We start from the raw sequence: 26,147 nt of genomic DNA on the forward strand, positions 1-26,147 counted from the left end.
TGTCGGAACAGTTGTGCGCGCTTCTTATACTACGAACTGAACGAGAAATTGTATTGCGAGTGGCTATTGGTTCTTCTAATCCAATCAGCATTGGTGTATCGCACAGCTTCGCCATATTCTTTCAGAAGGAAAATGAGTACGCCGGTATTCATAGATATAGCGGTCCCTGAACAGGTAAATTCACGTTTGTAACTGTAAATAAATTCTTAAAGAAATGTGTAGTTACACAATTTACCCGAACAGCAAAATAATTCCATAATAAGAGTCCAGCTGAAGAAGTATTTAGACCAAATGCGTGTCCATATGGTGCTCACGTGTTGTTGTGTCACCTAAATTCGTGGTAAAGAAACTGACGAAATGCCGTGTAAAACGGCATACGCAATGGAATGAAATGGTGTCACAGTTTTGATACTGAAACACTTTAGTTAACATGATAAACTTGAGGTGTAATTTTGCAAAAAAACCGTGGTGCTTCATGGTTGTTGTAATTTCATGTGAAATTGTTTTTGCAAAATAATAATTTCAACATATGGGTTCAGTTCACGTAAGTGGATATGGAACAATTGATATTAAGGTTGGGTATTTGAGTGAAATTATTTTTCTTAGTATTGAAAGTTGGAGACATCATATTTATGACTCATTTACCGTGATTGTTGAAACGGAAACAGCCAACATATGTTATCAACTTCAACATGTTTAATACTCTCTGAAGTATGTAATTCTTTAGAGATGACCAATTTACATTTGTCACACTATGATTTCCTTAGTAACAATTCGTATGATACTCTATGGTTAAAAAACATAATCTTTCTTGACAAAGCATCCATTATAGAATGCTTGACCAATGCCGATTTGTGTGCAAGAGCACCATGGTGTAACATGTTTTCGGGGTAATAACGCAAAAGATGATCATGTAAATTATTGCTGATCAGTAGATTATCAAAACTGTAATTCGGGGAGCACCTTTAGAATACAGCACCACAACTTCTGTGTGAGGGCGATCTCTGCCGTGGAGTCCGCGTGTCATTAAGACAAGCAACCAGTTTGTGAGAACCCGTCGGGCCTTGAACCGACCTTCGGTTGTTAGCTTCGACAGCTAACCGACTGAGCTACGTCCACACTGTTGCACAATGTGCAAATTTATCGAGTCATTCCTGTGGCGTCCGCGAAATGAGCGGAAAGAGTCGAATAGGTCACGCGGACAATTCACGAATGCTACGGGTAGACTTGGTGTCTCGTGATTTTATTCTCGGACAATTGCGAATGGATCCGATGCCATTTGGCACACTTTCGTCCCATTCCGTAATCTACAAATTAGCGTGTGGCGTGGAATGAGCCGATATGCCTCAAACTGAAAAGGGTTGTTGGCGTCAAGGCGTCAGGCGTAGATTTCCGCGGTGCATGCATGAATGGCGCTTTTATATAAATCGGTGATTTTGTGACAGAAAAGTGATGTAGGGAACACTGTAAGGATAATGTGGATCGCGCACTAAGGAGCGAGGGAGACATGAGCATGTGTAGTGGCGGCCGCGGGTGAGTTAGCCTTGAATCATTACTTTACAAAATTTATGTTGCGTGTGAAAGAGGCTTGAGTGCAAATTCCAGACCAATTTCCATTAGCCCAAAATGTCTACATTAACCCATTTCATAATGTACTTTCGACGTTTTTGGTTTCCCGTTTTTGTGTGAAATAAAAGTATTAAAATGCAAAAAGGAAAAACAACAAATGGTACTCCGCATTATTACACCGGTCATGTACCTGCTATATTGGATTAGGTCCCTAACCCTAACCCTAACCTAAACCCTAACCCTAAACCCTCAGCCCTAACCCTAACCCTAACCACTTGAAATAATCCTAATAAATAGAATGCATTGACCGAACCACCGGACATGTACCTACTATATATTGCATTAGGTCCCCAACCCCAACCCTAAACCTAAACCCTAACCCTAGTCCTAGTCCTAGTCCTAGCCCTAGCCCTAGCCTAACCCCAATCCCTTGAATTAATCCTAATAAATAGAATGCATTGACCGAACCGGTATAAACCACGACTGGCGTGTCTAGTGTAATGCATTATTACCGCTTCGAAAAATAAAATACTAATAAAACACTTTTCTATGTAATGGTGCAAATTACTGAATGACAAATATATATATGTAAATTTAAAAATTAAAAAATACAAAATACACAAAACATAACACCTCAGCGGCCATAATACAAATAAATATGAGCGTATTAGTGAAAAGAAAAATATTTCAAACTGGTGCTTGCAAAATATTGCGCATCCGCCCGATTATACAACTACTGGAAACTCTCAACATCGTTGGGCTTATGCAATGACATAGCTCAGTAGAGATGAAACACCAGTGGCCGGAGCTTATAAGCCCTCGCTGAGCCAGACAACCGTGTTGCCATGCAGGCGTCATAAGGCATTGTTTAGAGAGCGTGCTTCGAGAACAAAATCACATTACATTAACGTAAAAGGGTATTATGGCCGATATTTTTAAAGTTTGTGGTGCTGTATTCTAAAGGTAGGCCTAATTAATTAAATATCATCTCACATTTTATAAATTTATTGTCAGAATGTTCTGACATCCGCTGGTTTCCAATGCACCGAACATTTCGTGTCTGTCCGCCAGCGGGAGAAGGGACGTACCATGTTTTCGGGTTACTCGTTATAGCGTGGGTCACGACCTTGTATGGAAGCCCAGGTGATGCATTCTTCTCCCAAGAAGTCAACAAATACAGCGTGGCATTTTAATAAAAAGTCAAGCAGACTGGTCATTTTTCATTTGATTATTTGAGTGTTGTTTTTTTGTGAAAATTGTTAAAAATAAACATATTTACAGGTAAGTTATTCAATCATGTGCACATTCATTCTTCTTGTCTGCATGGCAGGGACAATAAAACACGCCATTCCTGCGCAGTACAGTGACATTGTAGCAGTATTTTAAATGAACCCAGTGGTCACAAGCCGAGACGAATTCTGCAACACAGAAAAAAAAAATATGTAAGAGATGACCAATTCGGTCTTCCATAGTTTTTTTATTACGTCAGGAACATTTCATTAGAGTCACGTGATGTTTATGCTTGGCTTTTCACTCTAGCAGACGATGGTCCGCTTGACAAGTTATGAGCTTTATTTCAAAAGTTATGATCACATTTATGAAGGTTCTGAAAGTGCATTACGTTCTAGGGTAGAATTTTAGTACTTTGACAGAAATTTAGGGTCACAACTTACGTGAAATCTGGATATTTCAAACATTTTGTGTCCCGGTTGCCTCGGAAGCTTCTGCACTGGAAACGGTGTTTTCAGGTGGCGCTGTCATCTCACTGTATGTGAGAGATTACTGGAAAAGGACATACCCCAAAAACATAGTTCCCCCGAAAACATAGTATAGCCCGGAAATGCTCCCATTAAAAAATGTACCCAACCAATAAGGAGAATTTAACCAAAGTTTTGGAGCTACCAAAATAATGTGTATGTTGTAATTTGTTATTTGTTGTTAAGTTCATTTATCATTTCATGATATTTATTTTACCTGATTAAAGAAACTCGGCAACATGACAAGGAACTTGTCAGTACATGTTTTCTAACTTTGTCACAAATTTGTCTCCTTGACCAACTGTCATTGAATCCTCTACATGCTACTGGTTAAGTTGGGTGCATGGGCAATTGTTCCCTTGTAAAATGTGCCCAACTAATTTTGAGAAAATGGAACCAAACTTTAATGATAAAGGGTAACACTTTTCACAAGTGTTAAGTTTTACAAATTGGTTTCTATGATGTGATGTGTGTAAATAAGATTGCATAAAGATTGATGAGACAGTAAACATGGTAAAACTTGACATATATATTGATATTTGTTTACATGGTTTAGTACCCCAGTTACAATTTGACGATAAACAAATTGAATATGGCAAAGTACTTATCTTACTTTTATGTTCTGTGAGAATTACTAGTTACCTGTGTTATTTACATTTTATGATTATTGAAAGCACTACAGTTGGTATGGTAATTGATCTGGTGATAGCTATGTATTAATCATGTTTGTTCCACAATTTGTTTCCAGACTTCAGAGTTAAGAAGCTATCTTAAGTCTCTTGGGGCAGAAATTTGTGAAGAAAACTCGGAAAGTGGAATCCTAACAGATTTGAAGAATGTGGTTGAAGCAAGCACGATATGTTGGAAAGAAATTCAAACTGATGGTGGTAAGATGCTATCTGTTTTATTTGTAGATGTGTTATCTATCTCTCAGTATGGTACATAATGGTAAAAGCTATGAGGATCTGTTGGTTCGGAAATTAGAATGAAAATTCACAAAAGCCAACAGTTTTGAATGTCAACTTTAACTTAAACAATGTTATGGCAGATACATAATTTTCTAGAATTTTCTATTATGACCGTATTTCTGGACAATTACTGATCAACAATGTGAAGTGTTATGAAAACAGCAATTGGTTGGCAGAGAGACTGAAATAAGTAGAAATAGTCCCAATCAATATCAAAGCCAAATGTAAAACACTGGTAAGCAACCATTGCAGGTATAGAAATTTACTTGTGCCCACTAGCCGCAGCCAGTTTCACTGAAATTAAAGGTATCATCCAAGCTTTTAGGTGTGGGTTGGGCATGTTCCTATCCTACCGTGTCCTAGGATGTCCTAGATTAATGGATATCCTGTTGGCCAATATACTAATACATCTGCATTATGAAAATTTCTTGTCAGCGTTATGTTGATATGAAAACTCAATAATGCAACACCAACTGTGAGTATCCAAGGTTCTCTCTTTAAATGGAGAGACACTTTTTTCAGCTCACTTACATGATAAAGAAAGTGTAGTGAAGCACTAGTAAAATCGTTTTGTGTTCATGTTCCTGTTCAACCACTGCCACATGTTTCCCATGTACCGATGTTTCAGAGGTTGAAATGCTGTTCAATGGAATCATTTCCTTGATACTGATGGTGCCACCGGAGGGTGTGGAGAGTCTGGGAACTCTCTTCTGTGAGAAGATAGTGAAAGCCACAACGTCAGAGAAGCGACTTGGTGTCCGAGTTAAATTGTAAGTCCTACAAACCAGATGGCATAAACATGGCCTGCTGTGCTGTGCTGTGTAATGTGTTCAGAAAGTTTCAGTATGACATTGTGTCAATGCAGAAAGAAGTTTTCTTTAATAATAATGCATCATTTTATATTTTAATGTTGGTGGTCTGTAGTTATATTGTTTGTATAAGACAATGATAATAAGGATATTCATATAGCGTGAGTTCCACATTACCTCAATGGCATCTATACAGACGAGAGACAACAGTAAAGACAATTAGTGGTAGTGTAGGAAGAGGTATATATTTAGACCAGATTTAAATACAGATATCGTACTTAGATTCGTAGGTACACTCTTGAGATGGGAGAGAGTTCCATTGACTAACAGTACACAGGCTGTGTTTTATGTTACTTGTCATGCAGAAAGGAGTTGAAAGATGGGTATTACTTATGCATTATGAAAATTTCTTGTCAGCGTTGTGTTGATATGAAAACTCAATAATGCTACACTAACTGTGAGTATCCAAGGTTCTCGCTCTACATGGGGAGACACTTTTTTCAGCTCACTTACACAATAAGAAAATGTAGTGAAGCAGTTGTAAAATCTTTATGTTCCATATGTTTGATGTTACATAGTTATGGCAGGCTTTAGATGGATACTTTCTATACCTAATTTGTTAGATTACTGTTCAGATTCATGTAGTTGCTTATTTAACTGAATGACATGCTCTATTAAGCATGCTGTCGAAATCCTAATATTAAATGGGCTCTAGACATTGTACCCATCTGGTCAGTTTAGCGAACGTTTTAACCACTAGGCTGCCCCATATCCCTGCATTAAGTGTTTTTGTTGAACAGACTCATTGACATGCTAATGTTACTGTAGTTTTAGAACAGGGACACCCGTGAAGGTCCGGGTTAGAATATTGATCTTCAGTAGCCCATGCTTGTTGTAAGAGGCGACCCATGCAATGGGATCGGGTGGTCAGGCTCGCTGATTTGGTTGACACAGTCATCGGTTCCCAATTGCGCAGATCGATGCTCATGCTGTTGATCACTGTATTGTCTGGTCCAGACTCGATTATTTCCAGACCGCCACCATATAGCTGGAATATTTCTGAGTGTGGCGTAAAACAACTCACTCACTGGACATGGCACCTTAGCTTGTAACAAGTCATAGGATACTACATGGAAAAAGGACCCAATGCATTATGAAAATTTCTTGTCAGCTTTATGTTGATATGAAAACTCAATAATGCAACACCAACTGTGAGTATCCAAGGTGCTCTCTCTAAATAGGGAGACACTTTTTTCAGCTTACAGACAAATGTTTAATTATTGAAAACGTTTATAAGAAAGACAGCTGGTTAAGACTTCTGTCATGAATTTGAGAAATACTCAGTTCTGATTAATCAGAGGGATGAAATCAGAACAAGCGTCTCTGATTGAAACAGCTGTGACTACATGACACAGAACATAACATCAGTAGAAAAAAAACATTCATTTTCAGTCATTGCCTGAAGGCATTTTTAATAAGATTGTGTAAATTATAGGCTATAAACAGATACAATGTGGATTAGCAATAACTACAGTATTCATAACAGTTACCATCACAATATGAATGTTGAGATGTCTTTCATGTTACCCCACATGGGTACAATGGCTGAAGCCTATTTCTGGTGTCCCCTGCCGTGATATTGCTGGAATATTGCTAAAGGTGGCATAAAACCATACTCACTCACTTTCATATGTTGCTGATTGCAGTATATACTATATTTGGTGTCTCAGAGGCAGGTCTTGTCCAATGAAAGTAGAGCACTATTCAACATATCTGTATCTCACAGGCAAAGCCAGTCCAGTTATCCAACGCTTGTATATCAATACACAAAACATTTCTGTCTCAAAGAAGTTTGGCTTCTCTGGGGCGGTGGAGTTGCCTAGTGGTTAAAGTATTCGCTCGCTCGTCAAGCCAACGACATGGGTTCGATTCCCCACATGGGTACAATTTGTGAAGCCCATTTCTGGTGTCCCCTACCGTGATATTGCTGGAATATTGCTAAAAGCAGCGTAAAACCAAACTCTCACTTTCGTATGTTGCTGATTGTGTTGTGATGCATGCATTATGAAAATTTCTTGTCAGCGTTGTGTTGATATGAAAACTCAATAATGCTACACCAACTGTGAGTATCCAAGGTGCTTGCTCTACATGGGGAGACACTTTTTTCAGCTCACTTACATGTGTTGGGTTGGTACCCCGTTGGTCCATTGGTGATTGGATACAAGGCCCCCAGTATCTACATGGGCCGAGGGTTCTCATCAGTTAAAATTCCAAATGATCCCTGCCTGTTATTTAGCGTACATTTAATGTTGTCCCGAAAAGGAGGTGTTGCAAGCAATTGGTGAGCAGACAGACTGAAATAAGTAGAAACAGTGTCACAATCAACTTACAAGTCAGTATAAGACAGTTGCCATGTTTATGCATCTGCATTATGAAAATTTCTTGTCAGCATTATGTTGATATGAAAACTCAATAATGCAACACCAACTGTGAGTATCCAAGGTGCTCTCTCTACATGGGGAGACACTTTTTTCAGCTTACAGACAGCTTACAAACCACTGATAAACAATTTGACATGTTTATACATCTGCATTATGAAAATTTCTTCTCAGCGTATGTTGATATGAAAACTCAATAATGCAACACCAACTGTGAGTATCCAAGGTGCTCTCTCTACATGGGGAGACACTTTTTTTCAGCTTACAGACAAATGTTTTTACCTTTGAAAACTTTTAGAAGAAAGACTGCTGATTAAGAATTCTATTATAACTTTGGGAAATACTCACTTCTGATCAACCAGAGGTATCAAATCATAATAAGCACCTCTGATTGAAACAGCTATGACTGCATGACACAGAATTTAGCATCAGCAGAAAAAAATCATTTTCAGTCAATGCCTGGAGGCAACCCCTTGTGTTTATGTGACATGTTGGAGACACGACTGAAAATATCGACCTTACCAGAGAAGAAACTGATCTTTTTATAGGTTTTAAGTCGTTACAATCTACAGTTACTGCCGAGGTAGTTGTTACTACAAGTCGCGCAATGTGAACTCGCCTTTACTGGTATAACAATTATTCAGTATTCAGGGATATTGATCTTTCAAATTTCGAAACAGTGACCACACAGCCCCCACTCAGGTTGATGCCCTAGATTGATGCCATACAAGGACATTCGTTATAGCACCATCATGCATTGTCTTTCATATGTGACTAATTGACATCTGCATTATGAAAATTTCTTGTCAGCGTTATGTTGATATGAAAACTCAATAATGCAACACCAACTGTGAGTATCCAAGGTTCTCGCTCTACATGGGGAGACACTTTTTTCAGCTCACTTACATGTGTTGGATTGGTACCCCGTTGAGTCACCGGTGATGGAACACAGGGCCCTCACATATACACCTGCATGGGCCCATTTCTGTCATCAGTTAAAATCCGAAATAATGCCTACCTGTCAGCTAGCTTATATTTAACATCATCCTGAAAAGATACGTAGCAAGCAATTGGTGAGCAGGCAGACTGAAATAAGTAGAAACAGTGTCACAATCAATTTTTAATACAGGACAGTTGCCCTGCAACCACTGATAAACAATTTGACATGTTTATACATCTGCATTATGAAAATTTCTTGTCAGCGTTATGTTGATATGAAAACTCAATAATGCAACTGTGAGTATCCAAGGTGCTTTCTAAATGGGGAGACACTTTTTTCAGCTCACTTACATGAAAACGAAAGTGTAGTGAAGCACTCATAAAATATTTTTGTCTAACCATTTCTTTTCCATCTATTTGAGTTCATTTGCACGCAAGAGACTAGATTTAGTTGATTTGTGTATTGATTTGATGTAATGTTTGTTTTTCAGATTAAGCAACTTGTTCTATGGCCTCCCAGATGTCGCCCCTCTTCGATACACTGTTTACTGTGCCATGTTGAAACTGGCAGGACAGGGAGACCTTGGCCTTGTGCCCACAGACCTGAACATGGTAGGTAATAGTAGATCTCATTCTTGTTCTTTCGGGTCGGTGGGGTAGCCTAGTGGTTAAAGCGTTGCCTCATCACGCCGAAGACCCGGGTTCGATTCCCCACATGGGCACAATGTGTGAAGCCCATTTCTGGTGTCCCCCGCCGTGATATTGCTGGAATATTGCTAAAAGCGGCGTAAAACTAAACTCAGTCAGTCTTGTTCTTACATATCAACAAGTGAAGATAGGGGTTAGAATTGATCTTCAGTAAGCCATACTTGTCGTAAGAGGAGACTAACGGGATCGGGTGGTCATTCTCCCTGATTTGGTTGACACATGTCATCGTATCCCAATTGCGTAGATCGATGCTCATGCAGTTGATCAGTTGATTGTCTGGTCCAAACTTGATTATTTACAGACCGCCGCCATATAGCTGTAATATTGGTGGGTGAAGCATACATTTAATTAACTCACTCACTCATATGTGTTGTTCTTCATACATATTCACTTGATATATTTGGAATCAGTTTATCAAAAGTGGAGTAGAATACCATCTCCATGTTGGTCCGGGTCGGTGGGGTAGCCTAGTGGTTAAGGCGTTCGCTCGTCACGCCGAGGACCCGGGTTCGATTCCCCACATGGGTACAATGTGTGAATATTGCTGGAATATTGCTAAAAGCGGCATAAAACTAAACTCACTCACTCACTCACTCCACGTTGGTCCTCAAATGGTAAATGTCTGCATCAGCTGCTGTTAAAATATGGTACTTTTTGGTTCCTACCTGGCACTCGGCATTAATGGGTACAACAAGGACTGGTTGGCTCGGAGTCAGTATAATGTGTCTGAGTGGGGTATTCATGCTTAACTGCCACATGGTATCTCAGTGAGCTAGCACTATAAAACCAGCTGCAGTCTGGTATGAGCGAAATATTCTTAAGTGGGACGTTGAACCCCATTTCACCTCACCTCATTTACGGTGACAAGTTGATGGCATGGAGTAACAAAGCGTGACCCCCAGTGTTCTGTACAAGTGACATCTGTGTTGTAGGTGAAGGAGTGGATCACCCAGTGGAACATCAGTGCCCAGAAAACACAGAACATGCTAAGGATTCTCTACGATGCTCTCGTTGAAGGCAAGATGAGGTAGGTGCCTGTACTGACCCAGACCAATGACTATCCAAGTGAGAATGGGGCTGGTGGGGTAGCCTAGTGGTTAATGCGTTGGCTTGACACGCCGAAGACCCAGGTTCAAATCCCCACATGGGTACAATGTGTAAAGGCCATTTCTGGTGTCCCCCGCCGTGATATTGCTGGAATATTGCTAAAAGCAGCGTAAAACCAAACTCAGTCAGTCAGTCAGCCAAGTGAGAATCACAACTCCTGCATGTCACAAGAATTGGCTGATAGCATTGGGTGTTCAGGCTGGCAAACAAGATTGATTCGTATCATGGTACGTCACGCCAAAGACCAGGGTTCAATTCCCCACATGGGTACAATGCGTGAAGCCCATTTCTGGTGTCCCCTGCCGAGATATTGCTTGAATATCGCTAAAAGCGGCGTAAAACCAAACTCGCTCATTTCATGGTTCCCAATCTTGAGATCGATACTCATGATTTCAGTCCACTCTTGACAGATAACTGTGGTAAAAAGCAAGAATCAGTTAGTCCTTCATCTTTTTTGAGTATTATACTATTGAAATGTTTGTTCCACAGTTTAATGTCCTCAGCCCTTAATCTTGACATTAGAATTCGTTTGGGAGATACCACTGAGGAATACATAGAAGCTGACAGTACTAATTGTCTTCATATTGGGCTCTCTGCAGTGAACAAGCCACAGCGGTGATGATTGAGCTGCTGGGGACGTACACGGAAGACAACGCCTCCCAGGCCCGGGACGACGCCCACAAGTGTATAGTCACATGTCTGGCAGATCCCAGTACGTACCTGATGGATCATCTGTTGGCACTGAAGCCGGTCAAGTTCCTGGAGGGAGAACTCATTCATGATGTGAGTAACCTACCATTGACTCATTCCCAAAGAAAACCCTGTATTATTCAGTGTAATATTTCTCCAGTGTATTACCTGAGCCCTGTACCACAAAGCGACTGCCTCCGTGGTGTAGTGGTTAGAGCGTCCGCCCGGAGAGCGGAAGGTAGCGGGTTCGATCCCCAACCACGTCATACCAAAAGATGTTAAAATATGGTACTTGTTGGTCCCTGCCTGGCTCTCGGCATTAATGGGTACAACAAGGACTGGTCGGCTCAGAGTCAGTATAATGTGTCTGAGTGGGGTATTCCTGCTTCACTGCGGCATGGTATCTCAGTGGGCTAGCACTATAAAGCCAGCTTTAGTCTGGGCTAGTACAAGCAGATACACATATACACGCATGCACGTCGTCATATGAGCGAAATATTCTCAAGCACAACTTTAAACCCAATTTCACCTCACCTCACCTCACCTCACCTCACCTCACATGTACCACAAAGCACTCCTAACTCTATGACCATTGGAAGCCCAGGTTAAAGTATGGGAGTTACGATCGCCTTAGTGCTGAAATAGCTTTGAGAAGCATTGCCCATAGCTTCATTCTGTAAATCCCTGAAGGTCCATGTTAGAATTGTTCTTCAGCACGCACACATGCATACATAGCCACTCTCGGCACCATACCCATACCCAAGTGGTAAATGTCGAGAGCATGAATTATTTCAGTCTGTCCTCCCTCATCAAGTTGGTGTGATAGTACTAGAATACTGTTCAAAGGTCCTTTCAACCAAATCTCTCCTAACCAGTTCTGTGGGCAAATTTAACATGGATAAACTGTCCAAACATTTTTTTAATAGTTTCCTTGTTCATAAAAGTGATAAAGGGATGTATTTTATAGACAAACTGTAGAAACAAATTCTTATGCTCAAATCTTAAATTAAAAAAATAATGAATATTTATCAGGGATATACAGGAGGCGAATTCCTGCTCAACAAAATTTAAAGCGCATCCACAGGGACAGAGAAAAAGTCCAAATATTTTTGTAAAAATTTCGATCAAGTAGCAATAAGTTATCACTGAGTCTGCTACTGACGGGGTTATGGTATCATTTGTAACTTAATTACTGTAACAATGTGATGATCATGATACACAATACAATAACAGTAACTGAATTACAGCAATATTACAACACAGTGTTAATGATAATATTTAAGTGTCTGGGACCCCCATTTTGTAGTCCAGGACCCCTGAAAATTAAGAGTATGACCATCAAACATAGGACTCAAGGTAAATCCCTGTTAATCATTTGTTAATTTGTGTTTGTTATTTCAGCTCCTCTCCATATTTGTGTCAGGGAAACTCTCACAATATCAGCAGTTTTACAAGAACAACACAGACTTTGTAAACTCGCTGGGTAAGTGGCACATGACACCCTGAATGTTTGTTGTTTAACATCATATGCAGCATTACTACAGCTTTAAGACAAGGGACAACACAAAAACATTGTAGCTGCCTTGTCTGACCAGTGCGGGTTGCTGGAACCAGTTTTAACCAGAAACGGGCGTGGGGTAGCCCTAGTGGTTAAAGCGTTAATTCAAGTCATACCGAAGGCCTGGGTTCGATTCCCCACATGGGTACAATGTGTGAAGCCCATTATTTTTCCTTATCCTGACTCATGCTCTTTTGCTTGTCTTCTTCTTCTTGCGAACATAGTGGAACACTTGTATCTCCCTAATTGAAGCTCCCTTCAATGTAAAATCACTAATTAGTACTCAGCACGAAGTTACCTCCCTTCCACAAGCTGGAACGAGGGCTTCCACCTCCACCCATGTGCCTCACTCTCTCCTTCTTAGCTTCCAGTGAGCTGGGCGTGAGAGCGCTCTGTGTCTCCCCGACACACTATATCCTTTGATTATATTTAGTTAGTTACCTCGTGATAGACATCTATAGAGGTTTAGCTAGTATCCTTCAACAATTATATATTGATATTTAGTCATGTTTCTACTGTTTATTCCCCGGACCCGTGGTTTGTTTCAGTGGATTACGCTTGATAAAAAATCTTTTCTGTTGCAGATTACGCTTTTTATTCTGCTGCTGATCCGCATTTAATATGCCCTAGTTGTACTGCGCCATGTTCATTTTATTCACGTTGCAGTTGCGCAGTACTAATTTATCCATTTCTGCCTTTAATAAATAATTACTTTGGCGCTTTGAGACGCTGCAGCAGATAGGTCGCTGCGATGCAGAGTCTAGCCATGACTGATACACCTGAACCCTCGCCAGTCTACTGCTGTTGGTCACCCGGCTCCCCGCTTCCAAGAAGCGCCCTGCTTCCCCAGACATCCCATCGCCGCAGTCAAGACTAGAGTTTTTCTACTGCATCTCAACGTTACCTCTGAGGGAAATCAACGAAGTCAACTTGAACTTTCTCAGCCGAGATTGTTCCCGTCGCAGATTTGGGCCTGTATGATGATCAGCCGATCATCATACCTGATGTACATCAAAAGAATGACCGATGTCGGCAACAGTGATGTCAGCGCAGATCAACATGCAGCCTGATGTACCAACGATGATATTCTATGATCTTCCTGAGGGTCCCGCCGCTACCAACACTCAACGAGACTTCGCACTCCCCAGGGCAGCGCCGACCTCTGAGGGGAAATCAACGGTCTACTAGGACTTTCTCAACCGAGATTGTTCCAGCCGCTGAACTGGGCCTCTACGATGATCAGCTGATCATCATCCCCGACGTCACGCCACAAGAAGCGACCGGAGACAGCTACAGTGACATCAGCAGAGATCGCCATGCAGCCTGATGTCTCTACACTGACGCCAGACGACTTCCCTGAGGGTCCCGCCGCTAACATCGCAGAGAGGGCACCGACTAATTCGTCGCAGACCATCCCAGATGAACTGTTGCGGCAAATCATGATCATGATGGAGGGCCACCACAGACTGGGAAGCAGCCAGCCCAAGGCCCGAGCCTTCGCGAAGGTTCCAACGCAGACGACACCCCAGAGGCACCCCCATCAGCGTAGCAGCCACGACGAAGCCACCTTCGCGAAGGAAGTCGCAGACCACCTCCACGAAGGACCCAGATGTACAGCCTTCGCGAAGGCGGGATAGATCATCACCTTCCTCGGCTTCATCCCTAGATGCGGACTCAGACCGTCAGACCTCACGAAAGCCTTCGCGAAGGTCAAATCGCCGTTCCCCAGGACCGGACGCAGAGGAAGCTTCGCGAAGGACACCTGACTACACGAGAGCTTCGCGAAGCTATCAACATTCTCCTCACAGGTCTCCGAGAAGGTCAACCCATAGACGCAGTTCACCAACACGATCTCCGCGCCGTTAACCGCGCCCGATCTCCTCGTGATATCACCACACAAGTCTGCACACAAGTCTACAGTCAGGTCTCCCCGAGCGTCACCCGACATAGAGATAGAAATACACAGTCCACCATCAGAAGAGCATCAACCTCTCATCAGTGATGCTGGGATAGAAAATGATGGAGGCATCATTTTCTCAGACGCTGAGATACGATATTGGATGGTAAACAACCTAGATCTCTCTTCACCTTCCAAGAGTGGCAACTCGGCGCAGACATACCTGATAAAGGAAGACGAGGCAGACGCCATCACCTTACCTCCAATCGACTTCGATTGCTTTCGCGATGCCACAGTATGTGGACACAGCTACCATAAAGCCATAATAGTTCAAGCGCCAGAGGCGTTATGTTATTGGCATTAATAGATCTAGAACGATCAATGAGATTCTTATCACCAGATTTCGTGACACGACTTCTGAAGATGATAGGATGATCTACTCGGCTCTTCTTATGCAGAACCAGCAAGAACCACACCCTATGAAGCTAAAACGCCATATATTGATCGGTTTCTAGACACTTCGCTAAGGAAGTCCCAGGCCACCTCCGAAGGAGCTACAGCCTCACCAGTTACAAGGGGCGCCACGAGGAGTAGCGCTTCACCGACCCTACATATTTGCTGAGTGCGGCGTAAAACAATACACTCACTCACTCACTCCTGTTGAACACAGAGGTCGATTCATGGGCTAAGCTCATATATAATATATATACTGATCGGGCTCTGACTCAATACCTTATCGCTAAGGTCGCTAAGGCTAAGTGGCTCCAAGTCTACCTCACACAGGAAATCTAGATTGGATACTTCCGAGAGCTTCTCACAAATCTCCGGCCCACCGAGGAATTCTCCTCCAAGGTCTCCATATATTAGCCACTTTCGTCATATATAGCTACTTCGTCAGTCCGTTCAAGACATCGCATAAGTTGTCTATCAACTGTATGCCATATGCCACCTATAAGCCTAATGCCGAAGACAATTGCACAGGCTATTTACAACACAGAACGTCGCTATATTAATTAATCAACGACGTTGCATAGATCTTCACAGAAATCAACCTTTCCGTGTATGGATTGCTAGAATATGCAACTCCCAGGACTACGATACACGATTATCTACATGCGTGACCATTACGCGGATCTGCAGACAATTCAATATCGAAATTGAACAGCAGCCTTGTTACAGCGGTATAACTCATAATGCGTCAAAGTTTCTGAGAAGAAATATGTACAACAAGTTCAGCTTTAATTCTACAATTATGACCAGAAACATTCATGTATACAGTCTACAAGCTGACAACTTGCAAGTTTATTGTACCTTTATATAAGAAAGTCGGAATTATATTCAAAACTGAACTTACTTTCAATGCAGCCAGGAAAAATAACCTACCCAGCATTAATATTACAGAGCCCGAGGTATTTCTGGCCACGGAGGTTTCAGCGTTTACCTTTAACCCTCAAACACGTGGTCACTTTCGGGTAACTTCGAAGCTACGGTGAAGACCGGCGATTATGCTAATATCAACGACGTGCAAGATTTTATACAAGGTTTTTTCCTGCTACACCGTGACATCACAGCGGGTATTCTACAGAATCAAAATGCCTTGTTCTGATTGGACCAGCGTTGGACAACGACTCCACGAGAGGTCGATCTTAGTTCACAGGTCAACACTTACGTTACAAGTGACAACTATATATCAGTGAACGAGCAAGCCCTCCTTACAGTCCAGTTAATCTGAACCTTCATGATTGGGCTGCTTTCTTCAGGTTAGAGACCTCCCCTGTCAAGTTAGGACGAGGAACGCGGCAGTCAGGCAATTTTACATAAACTTCAGCGAGGACAGACACACCTGGTTGTGCACCTACATCGTCAAGGACTTATGCGAGCGAATAACCTAGGCGACGGGATACAAGTGGATCTAAATCCACAGCGCCTCAGACTACAGCTGAATTTCATAATCAAGCTACTAACACAACTAGATGGATAGTAAACTCCTACTTAAACTTTCTGATTGGAGAATTAAAGCGGAAGTTTCACCCTCCAACTTGGGGATCTGAATATAGTGCTCCAACACCTCACAAGTGAGGTTTATGAACACGCCTGGATGACATACTTGGACTTCATGATAATGATGATTCTATCACGATGGCCAGCAAGAGCACTGTAAATTTATCTCCACCGAACCAAACAGAAGGGAATAATACAACAGATTATTTCCTCTATCATCAACTTAATGCAGAATGAAATCTCACGTACTATATCTCCGTTTGGATCAGAACTGTCATACTACGTGCATACAAGACGGATGGACCCAATCCGACCCCTCCATGAGCTTTTAATACTCATGATATTAGAAGCTAACTTCTGCATTGATCTACACAATGTTATTTGAAATAATGGAGGGTTTATTTTCTGGAGATCCGATATGGTGGTTGCCAACCATTATCTGAGAGATATCATCACCGAGGGCGTCTCAGGTATCCACCAATTCGATCCCATGGTCCTCGCAGACAACAGTTGACAGTTCCTCGGAGAAGATAAGTCAATCTTACAGATTTCTACTTATCTTATAACAGTACTAAATAGCTACATGCTATATATAATTTGCTTAAGTTCTTTTTATCATCACAGTACTATGATTATTACATCATACAATATATAAGTTAACAACTCTACAGAGTTGGTTATTATATATTTACCTTAACTTAATTATATCTTAAGCATAGTACTATACTCAGATTGTAAAAATATATAAGCTAACAAACTCTACAGAGTTTGGGCTATTACTAGTATATAGGTAGCTTAAGCTTATTCATATCTTAAGCTCAGTACTATGTTTATATCATATAAGTATATTAGCTAACAAACTCTAAAGAGTTTTTGCTATTTGGCTTAAGTCTCATCATATCTTAAGCAATATGGTTACATTATAACATGTATTAGCTAACAAACTCTACGGAGTTTTTTGCTATATGTAACTTAAGCTTATTCATATCTTAAGCGCAGTACTATGTTTATATCATATAGGTATTTTAGCTATCAAAACTCTAAAAGAGTTTTTGCTATTATATATTTGGCTTAAGTTTCATCATAATTTAAGCTTTATGGTTACATTATAACTTGTATTAGCTAACAAACTCTACGGAGTTTTTGCTATTATATATGTAGCTTAAAGTTTCCTTCAAAGCTCAATACTATGTTTATATCATATAAGTATATTAGCTAACAAACTCTACGGAGTTTTTGCTATTATATATGTAGCTTAAGGTTTCCTTCATAAACTCAATACTAGGTTTATATCATATAAGTATTTTAGCTAACAAACTCTAAAGGGTTTTTTGCTATTATACAATTAGCTTAAGTTTCATCATATCTTAAGCAGTATGGTTACATTATAAAATGTATTTAGCTAACAAAACTCCACGGAGTTTTGCTATTATATATATAGCTTAAGTTTAATTATATCTTAAGTTCAGTACTATGGTTATAACATAAAAGTATATTAGTTAATAAACTCTAAGGAGGTTTTTTTGCTATATACATTTAGCTTAAGTCTAATCTTATCTTAAGCTTAGTACTATGGTTACATTATTAATCTATAAGCTAATAAACTCTACAGAGTTTTGGCTATTATATATGTAGCTTAAGTTAATTATATCTTAAGCACAGTACTATACTCATATTGTAAAAATATATTAGCTAACAAACTCTACAGAGTTTTTCTATTATATATGTAGCTAAAGCTTATTCATTCATCTAAAGCTCAGCATTATATCTATATCATATAAGTATATTAACTAACAAACTCTAAAGAGTTTTGCTATTATATAATTAGCTTAAGTTTAATCATATCTTAAGCTTAGTACTATGTTTATATCTTAAAGTTTTTTAGCTAACAAACTCTAAGGAGTTTATACTAGCATATTAACAAGCTTAAGTCTATTAGTCTTAAGCATTGTATTAATGTTATATATACTTTATCATAATAAGTACATTGTAATAACCTTTATATGGCAGCTGATAAGTTAGCAGCAGGAATTCATCAGTTCAGTACCTTTATGAAGTTCCCATAGGGTTATTACAATCATCACAGTTCAAATCACTAATTATTAAAATCCAAAGTATTATATATTTCCCACCTCCTTTCCGTCCGGATGCTACAAGCAAAAGAGATGAGTCAGGATAAGGAAAATATGTAATTTTTAGAGTAAAATTGATATTTTATACTACTTATCCTGACTCATGAGGTAAGCCCTCCCATCCTCCCCACATAACACTTTGGATTTCCCTGTAAATTCAAAATGTTGGGCTCAGTATATGAGGAGAGAGTGAGGCACATGGGTGGAGGTGCGTAGCCCCTGTTCCCCGGCTTGTGGAAGGGAGGTAACCTCGTGCTGAGTACTAATTAGTGATTTTACATTGAAGGGAGCTTCAATTAGGGGAGATACAAGTGTTCCACTATGTTCGCAAGAAGAAGAAGACAAGCAAAAGAGCATGAGTCAGGATAAGTATAAAATATCAATTTTACTCTAAAAATTACATTCTGGTCCCCTCCAGGATATTGCTGGAACATTGCTAAAAGCTGCGTAAAACCGAACTCACTCACTCTAATCAAAACCCCTACATCATATCATTGTTTTAGTAATGAAAGGAAGTTGAAAATACCCTGTTCTTTTCTGTAACATTGTAGTTAACATGGTCAGTTTGACTTGGCTTTACTTCATTCTAGATTTTTATGGGTGATCGGGAATCAGGGCTGTGAGGTAGCCTAGGGGTTAAAGCAATCGCTTAATGCGCTGAAGACCCAGGTTCGATTCTGCACATGGGTACAATGTGAAGCCCATTTCTGGTGTCCCCCGCCATGATATTGCTGGAATATTGCTAAAAGTGACGTAAAACTTAACTCACTCATTCAGACAGACAGGGAATTGAAAACTGAAAGTAAGAATACATTGTTACAAGATATCTATAACCTGTAAGTAAAGTAATGCTTCTGTGTATCACCATGACAACATACCTGTGATGCAGCATGCGTTCCTCAGTTTTTTTCCATATTTGGAATGGACTAGACTAAAGTCATGCTAGATTATTTTGTGAAATTCCAAGGTTTGTTCAGATCTATTTGTTCAAACAAAGGCATGTCACAGACATTTTACCGCCATAGGTTAAGACCTGTTCATCGATTATTCCATGGAGGGCATTATATGCTTTCATCAAAACATATGGTTTTACTTATGAACACTACTGGAATAAAATCATTATTTAAAACCTCTTTTCATGTCCATGTGAAACTAATGTAAATGAATTCCTGATTTTCATTTAATATGTCAAAACATAAGTAAAACTACTCCATGCCAATGTATACTAACAAAAGAGAAGGCTGTGCATTGGTATAAAAACTGAATTACAATATATTAGGACACATTAGGCTCTTGGGCTCTTCTAGCTGGAATATTGCAGAGTGCGGGTTAAAACTAAACTCACTTGCTCGTGCAAAACATTACGAAGTTCATTGGTCATCGTTTCCAGACTGCGTCAATCTTAGATGAAAATGATTGACTACACATACAGATCCTATTATCTGCATGAGACTCCACATATTACATAGCATTGTCCCTTGTCACAATTTGGTAGTCATGGGTACTGAGGTGATGATGCAAGAAAAAGATTACAACCAGATTTTTAATGTTTTGTCTGTTGCTACAAAGAAAATAACACTTGCAAATGAATTACTGGGTAGTATTAGGTTAAATCATTACAAAAAAAAATAAAAAATATGAGTTTATAATGCATATTGCAGTTTACCATTATCACTGTAGTACCTTTGTTGATCTTGTACCAGAATCATGAGGAGAGTCTGATTACGATCCTGGGTTTGTCAGTGATGTATGCTGGTCATAGAAAGAAACTAAATGGATTGGGTGATCACGTTTGTGACTCGGTTGATAGTTAAAGTCATAGTCTGATGGGGCGGTGGGGTAGACTTGTGGTTAAAGCGTTCACTCGTCACGCCAAAGACCCCGGTTCGATTCCCTACATTGGTACAATGTGTGAAGCCCATTTCTGGTGTCCCTCGCTGTGATATTGCTGGAATAGTGCTAAAAAGCGATGTAAAACCATACTCACTCACTCACTCTCTCATTTCTGGTTAAATATTGCTAGAATATTGCTAAAAGTGGCGTAAAAGCTAAAATCTCACTCACTCACTCACTCACTCATACTCTGATGGATCATTGTTCGCTAATTTGTCTGATTCAGATTTCATTATTAACAGGCTGCCATCATACAGCTGGGATGTAGCGATACAGTGTAGTGTTTGTGTTGTTTTAAGCAACAAATACACACTGAGTGGTGTAAAAGTCAAACAGGTTTTCAGTCACAACCATAGACCAATAAATATGATCAATCTCAACACTACTATCAACTCAATGACTTCTACAAATAGGGCGTTTGGGGTAGCCTAGTGGTCAAAGCGTCTGCTTGTCACGCCAAAGATCCGGGTTCGTTTCCCCACATGGGTACAATGTGTGAAGCCCATTTCTGGTGAAATATTGCTGGAATATTGCTAAAAGCGGCGTAAAACTAAACTCACTCACTCATACAAATATAATATAGCATGTCATCATTATATCAGCTTCATAATCACATGGATAAACAAACAAACAAACAGACCAGGTCTGGAAACACAGTATCAAGCATCATGAAAATTTCTTTCAACATCTTTTGTTGTGAGAAATCAGTGGTGCAAGATCAATTTGTGGGCATCCAAGTTATTTCACTGTATTGGAAAGTAATTATTTCACCTCACAACATTCATTATCATGATGAGAGTCAATTTTGTTTGTGTGAAGCCTATTTCTGTTGTCCCCCACCATAATATTGCTGGAATATTGCTAAAAGCGGCGTAAAACTAAACTCACTCACTCAATTTTGTTTGTACAAAAATAGGGTAATCATACTTTACCTATAATAGTTCAGAGCAAAAGTGTACTTTATTAACTATATGTAGGGGTAGAGCGAACTGTATTTCTTAAATCATATCACATCCATATTATGAAAATATTGTATCACAACCTCACTGTTATGTATCACCCCTACTTTCCCCCATATTTGGCTGAAAAGATGCCAAATAACTGGAACACAGTTCAGCGAAGCTTAGGCTGAACTAGATACTGAACCCGACAGCTGTCTTACAGCGTGGGTGTTCTGTGTTTCAGGCCTGTCCCATGAGCAGAACCTGAGGAAGATGCGTCTGCTGACGTTCATGCAGATGGCGGAGAACAGGAAGGAGATTGAGTTTTCCGTCATCCAAGATGAGATGCAGCTGGGCAGTGAGGAGGTTGAGGAGTTCATCATTGATGGTGAGTTCGTTATTTGGCAGATATCATTGATATGTTTTTAAATAATATGGAGGGATTCATCATTAATGGTGATTGTGTTATCTGGCAGATGTTGTCATTGATATGTTGATTAAGGTTGAGGAGTTCATCATTGATGGTGAGTTCGTTATATGGCAGATATCATTGATATGTTTTTAAATAATATGGAGGGATTCATCATTAATGGTGATTGTGTTATCTGGCAGATGTTGTCATTGATATGTTGATTAAGGTTGAGGAGTTCATCATTGATGGTGAGTTCGTTATATGGCAGATATCATTGATATGTTTTAAATAATAATATGGAGGGTTCATCATTAATGGTGATTGTGTTATCTGGCAGATGTTGTCATTGATATGTTGATTAAGGTTGAGGAGTTCATCATTGATGGTGAGTTCGTTATATGGCAGATATCATTGATATGTTTTTAAATAATATGGAGGGGTTCATCATTAATGGTGATTGTGTTATCTGGCAGATGTTGTCATTGATATGTTGATTAAGGTTGAGGAGTTCATCATTGATGGTGAGTTCGTTATATGGCAGATATCATTGATATGTTTTAAATAATATGGAGGGGTTCATCATTAATGGTGATTGTGTTATCTGGCAGATGTTGTCATTGATATGTTGATTAAGGTTGAGGAGTTCATCATTGATGGTGAGTTCGTTATATGGCAGATATCATTGATATGTTTTAAATAATATGGAGGGGTTCATCATTAATGGTGATTGTGTTATCTGGCAGATGTTGTCATTGATATGTTGATTAAGGTTGAGGAGTTCATCATTGATGGTGAGTTCGTTATATGGCAGATGTTGTTGATACGCTGGATAAGGTTATTGTGGCAGAGATGGTGTTCTTTTGGCAGTGTAAGAGAAGTGTCTATTGATGATAGAATATGTTGATAGATACTGTTGTTGACTTGAGTTGGGCTTTGCGTGACATCGGCATTACTCCAGCCATATAGTGACGAGATCAAGTCTGCATTCATAAACACTTTAAGATAGATATTGATCTTATGGTATTCGATTCCTGGGAATTGCAAGACTATTCACTGTGTATTGACATGTACAAATATCTCGCACAAGTGTATAGTTGCGTCGTCAGCAGTGGTGACGTCATTCAAATCATATTGTGACGTAAAGTGGGAATGATGTCACAAATGAGCAGTTCCAGATGCCACCATGGGAACCAGCCGAAACGTCCGGCTGATGACACTTCACTGGTGTGCCCGTACTCGATGTCAATGAGTGCAGACAGTAAAACCCATGTGGGCCTTTTGGTTTACTTTTGTGTTTACAATGTTGATAAACATTATGTGTTCGCCAATTTTCGGGTATTATTGAGTATTTAAAGCATGGGAAATCATTTGGAACGGACTGCTTTGTTTATCGCCTAATTTTACCAGGAAATTTTTTATCACTTAGTTCAAACTATATTTAATTTCTCAAAGCATATTTAATATCATTCCAATGCTACCTCTTATAGAAATCAGTTTATTAAAATAGTCAATCCAAAGAATCATGTCCCAGTGATTCTGTACAGGTTTCATAATTACTCAAGCCTTTTCGGGCGGTGGGGTAGTCTAGTGGTTAAAGCATTAGTCTGAAGACCTGTTCAATTCCCCACAATGTGTGAAGCCCATTTGTGGTGTCCCCTGCCGTGATATTGCCGGAACATTGCTAAAAGCAGCGAAAACCAAACTCACTCACTCCTCTAACCTTTTAGATCTCTGTATTCATAAATGTTGAGGGACGTGGGTTAGCCCAGTGGTTAAAGCGTTTGCTCGTCCAGCTGTGACCAGTCTGCCACCACATGTGAATCCCATTGTGTCCCCCAGCTGTGATATTGCTGGAATATTGCTATAATATTACTATAAACGGGATTAAACCCAGCCCACTCACTCACTTGATCAGTGTCAACTGTGAACCGCTTTCAGATTTTGTTTTGAATTATCTCCTGGGGCGTAGAGGTAGCATAGTGATTAAAGCATTTGCTCGCCACGCCAAAGGCCGGGCATGTTGTCCCCACCGTGATATTGATGGAACATTGCTAAAATCTGCTTGAAACCTCAAAACTCACTCACTCACTTGAATTATTTACAAGACATCTGAACACAAAAGCATTCCTAATTATCTCCCAACTGCCTCCGTGGTGTAGTGGTTAGAGCGTCCGCCCGGAGCGCGGGTTTGATCCCCGACCGCATCATACCAAAAGATGTTAAAATATGGTACTTGTTGGTCCCTGCCTGGCACTCGGCATTAATGGGTACAACAAGGACCGATCGGCTCGGAGTCAGTATAATGTGTCTGTGTGGGGTATTCATGCTTCACTGTGGCATGGTATCTAAGCTAAACCCAATTTCACCTCACCTAATTATCTCCCCTGTCTGTTGCAGTGTTGAGGACTAAAGCTGTGCGAGCCAGAATTGACCAGATTCAGAGGAAAGCTGTGGTGATCTCCACGACCCACCGGACATTCACTAAGCACCACTGGCAGGTGCTCCGCTCAGCTTTGACAGAGTGGCAGGAGAGGCTAAAGGGAATTGAAGGCAACTTCGCCTCGTTGTCTACGCTCCAGTCTCAAGTTCCTACATAAAATTGCAACTAGTTTCTCCTTCATGTGGCCTGTGTACATATATCTGTCATTAATAAATCAAATAACCTGTCCAGTCAAGTTGTTGAATGTCACTTATTTTATATTCACTTCACTTTATTCAGAATTGAAGGCCATGTGGCCAAGAGTACAACAGGTAATACAACATTGTCATGGTGTGTAGAGTTGAAATATAATTCATAATACAATTATTTTAACGTAGGTTTTGCTTCAGGAATATACATATTTCTTTAAGAACAGTGACACTGTGTATCTTCATAAGGGCTCGGAATTTGACAATAGAAGGTGGGCTGTAGAAATAGGCTGGAATACATTGGGATCTGCATCGGTTATAAAATGGACATATTAGCAACAAGTGATATTCGTCTTCAAGCATGTTTAAAGTACATTTGTTACAAACTAATTCTTTATATGGGACAATTATCTTTGAAAAACGTTCTTTTTGTATATTCAAGTTATGTGATTGGCATCGGAATTTGATCAACATTCGCATAAGATCTTTGTTTAATGCGCCACAGGAAATGTTGAATGTCAGTGTCAAGGATCTAATCTGGTATACTGCAACAGTAAGGTGGAACTCCTCCAAATCTCCAACCAGGCCACAAGGCAGGCACTCCCTGTTAAAGTTACCTGTCCATGGTGTTCATTAAACATCATGCCAAAGTGATATTTTATAGAATCAAAGTAATAAAGATTTATGAATTCTATCATGATAATCTATAAAAATTTATTAAGAGAACAAGAAAGTTAGATGTCATGAATATTGGGGGATGGGTGGGTTATTTTTATGAAATATTCTCACTATAAATACCTCAAAAGAATTCTTAATCTTTACTTCATTTTTGTCTATTTTGAGACTTATCATAACTGTGATTAAATATACTACTGCCAGCGCTAGTTATCTTGAAAGGGCGGTTAAAGCGTTGGCTCGTCACGCCGAAGACCTGGGTTCGAATCCCCACATGGGTACAATGTGTGAAGCCCATTTCTGGTGTCCCCCGCCGTGATGTTGCTGGAATATTGCTAAAAGCGGCGTAAAACCAAACTCATTCAGTCAGTTATCTTGAAAACATCACACTGCATGTTAGTAAGTACTGGCTGGATTGCCAGTCAGGCAAGAATTTCGAACACTAAATGGAGGGTGTAAATGTTTCAACACATCTGTGGTATAGTGGACAGTACATAAGCCCAGTAACAGGAAGGTCGCCATACCAAATGACCTGAAGTAACATGGCAATCCATAACCTCATTGTGCCTCTGTAACACACGAGGCCATCTGCTGCTGATTGTTGTTTCCACATGTTCTTCAAGACACCAGAGGGGCTGTGGCGTAGCCTAGTGGTTAAGGCGTTCGCTCGTCGCTCCAAAGACCTGGGTTCAATTCCCCACATGGGTACAATGTGTGAAGCTCATTTCTGGTGTCCTCTGCTGTGATGTTACTAGAATATTGCTATTAAATTAGTATAATCAGCATCAAACCCAGCCACCTCCCTCACTTGATCAGTGTCAACCTTGAACCGCTTTCAGATTTTGTTTGAATTATCTCCTGGGGGCAGTGGGGTAGCCTTGTGGTTTAAGCGTTCGCTCGTCACTCCGAAGACCTGGGATCGATTCCCCACATGGGTACAATGTGAGAAGCCCATTTCTGGTGTCCCCCTCTGTGATATTGCTGGAATATTGCTAAAAGTGGCATAAAACTTCACTCACTCACTC

General features: G+C 40.2%; 1 protein-coding gene across 1 annotated transcript; it reads left to right on the plus strand.

The window, feature by feature from the left end:
- Positions 1-18: 18 nt before the first annotated feature.
- LOC124262251 (eukaryotic translation initiation factor 3 subunit M-like) lies at positions 19-24,489 on the plus strand. Its single transcript, XM_046696732.1, has 9 exons — positions 19-174; positions 4,075-4,213; positions 4,923-5,064; positions 8,972-9,092; positions 10,121-10,215; positions 10,895-11,078; positions 12,387-12,468; positions 21,652-21,795; positions 24,217-24,489. The coding sequence occupies exons 1-9, from the start codon at positions 133-135 to the stop codon at positions 24,414-24,416; spliced, it is 1,149 nt and encodes a 382-aa protein (XP_046552688.1). The 5' UTR covers positions 19-132; the 3' UTR covers positions 24,417-24,489.
- Positions 24,490-26,147: the final 1,658 nt, after the last annotated feature.

Source organism: Haliotis rubra, unplaced genomic scaffold (assembly GCF_003918875.1).
Source record: "Haliotis rubra isolate DU_JTF1 unplaced genomic scaffold, ASM391887v1 Scf83, whole genome shotgun sequence".
Lineage (NCBI taxonomy): Eukaryota > Metazoa > Mollusca > Gastropoda > Lepetellida > Haliotidae > Haliotis > Haliotis rubra.

Coding starts and splice junctions, on each gene's coding strand:
- LOC124262251 (XM_046696732.1), top strand. CDS start 133: ATGAGTACGCCGGTATTCATAGATATAGCGGTCCCTGAACAG. Junction 175..4,074: donor ATATAGCGGTCCCTGAACAG/GTAAATTCACGT, acceptor ATTTGTTTCCAG/ACTTCAGAGTTAAGAAGCTA. Junction 12,469..21,651: donor AGACTTTGTAAACTCGCTGG/GTAAGTGGCACA, acceptor TCTGTGTTTCAG/GCCTGTCCCATGAGCAGAAC.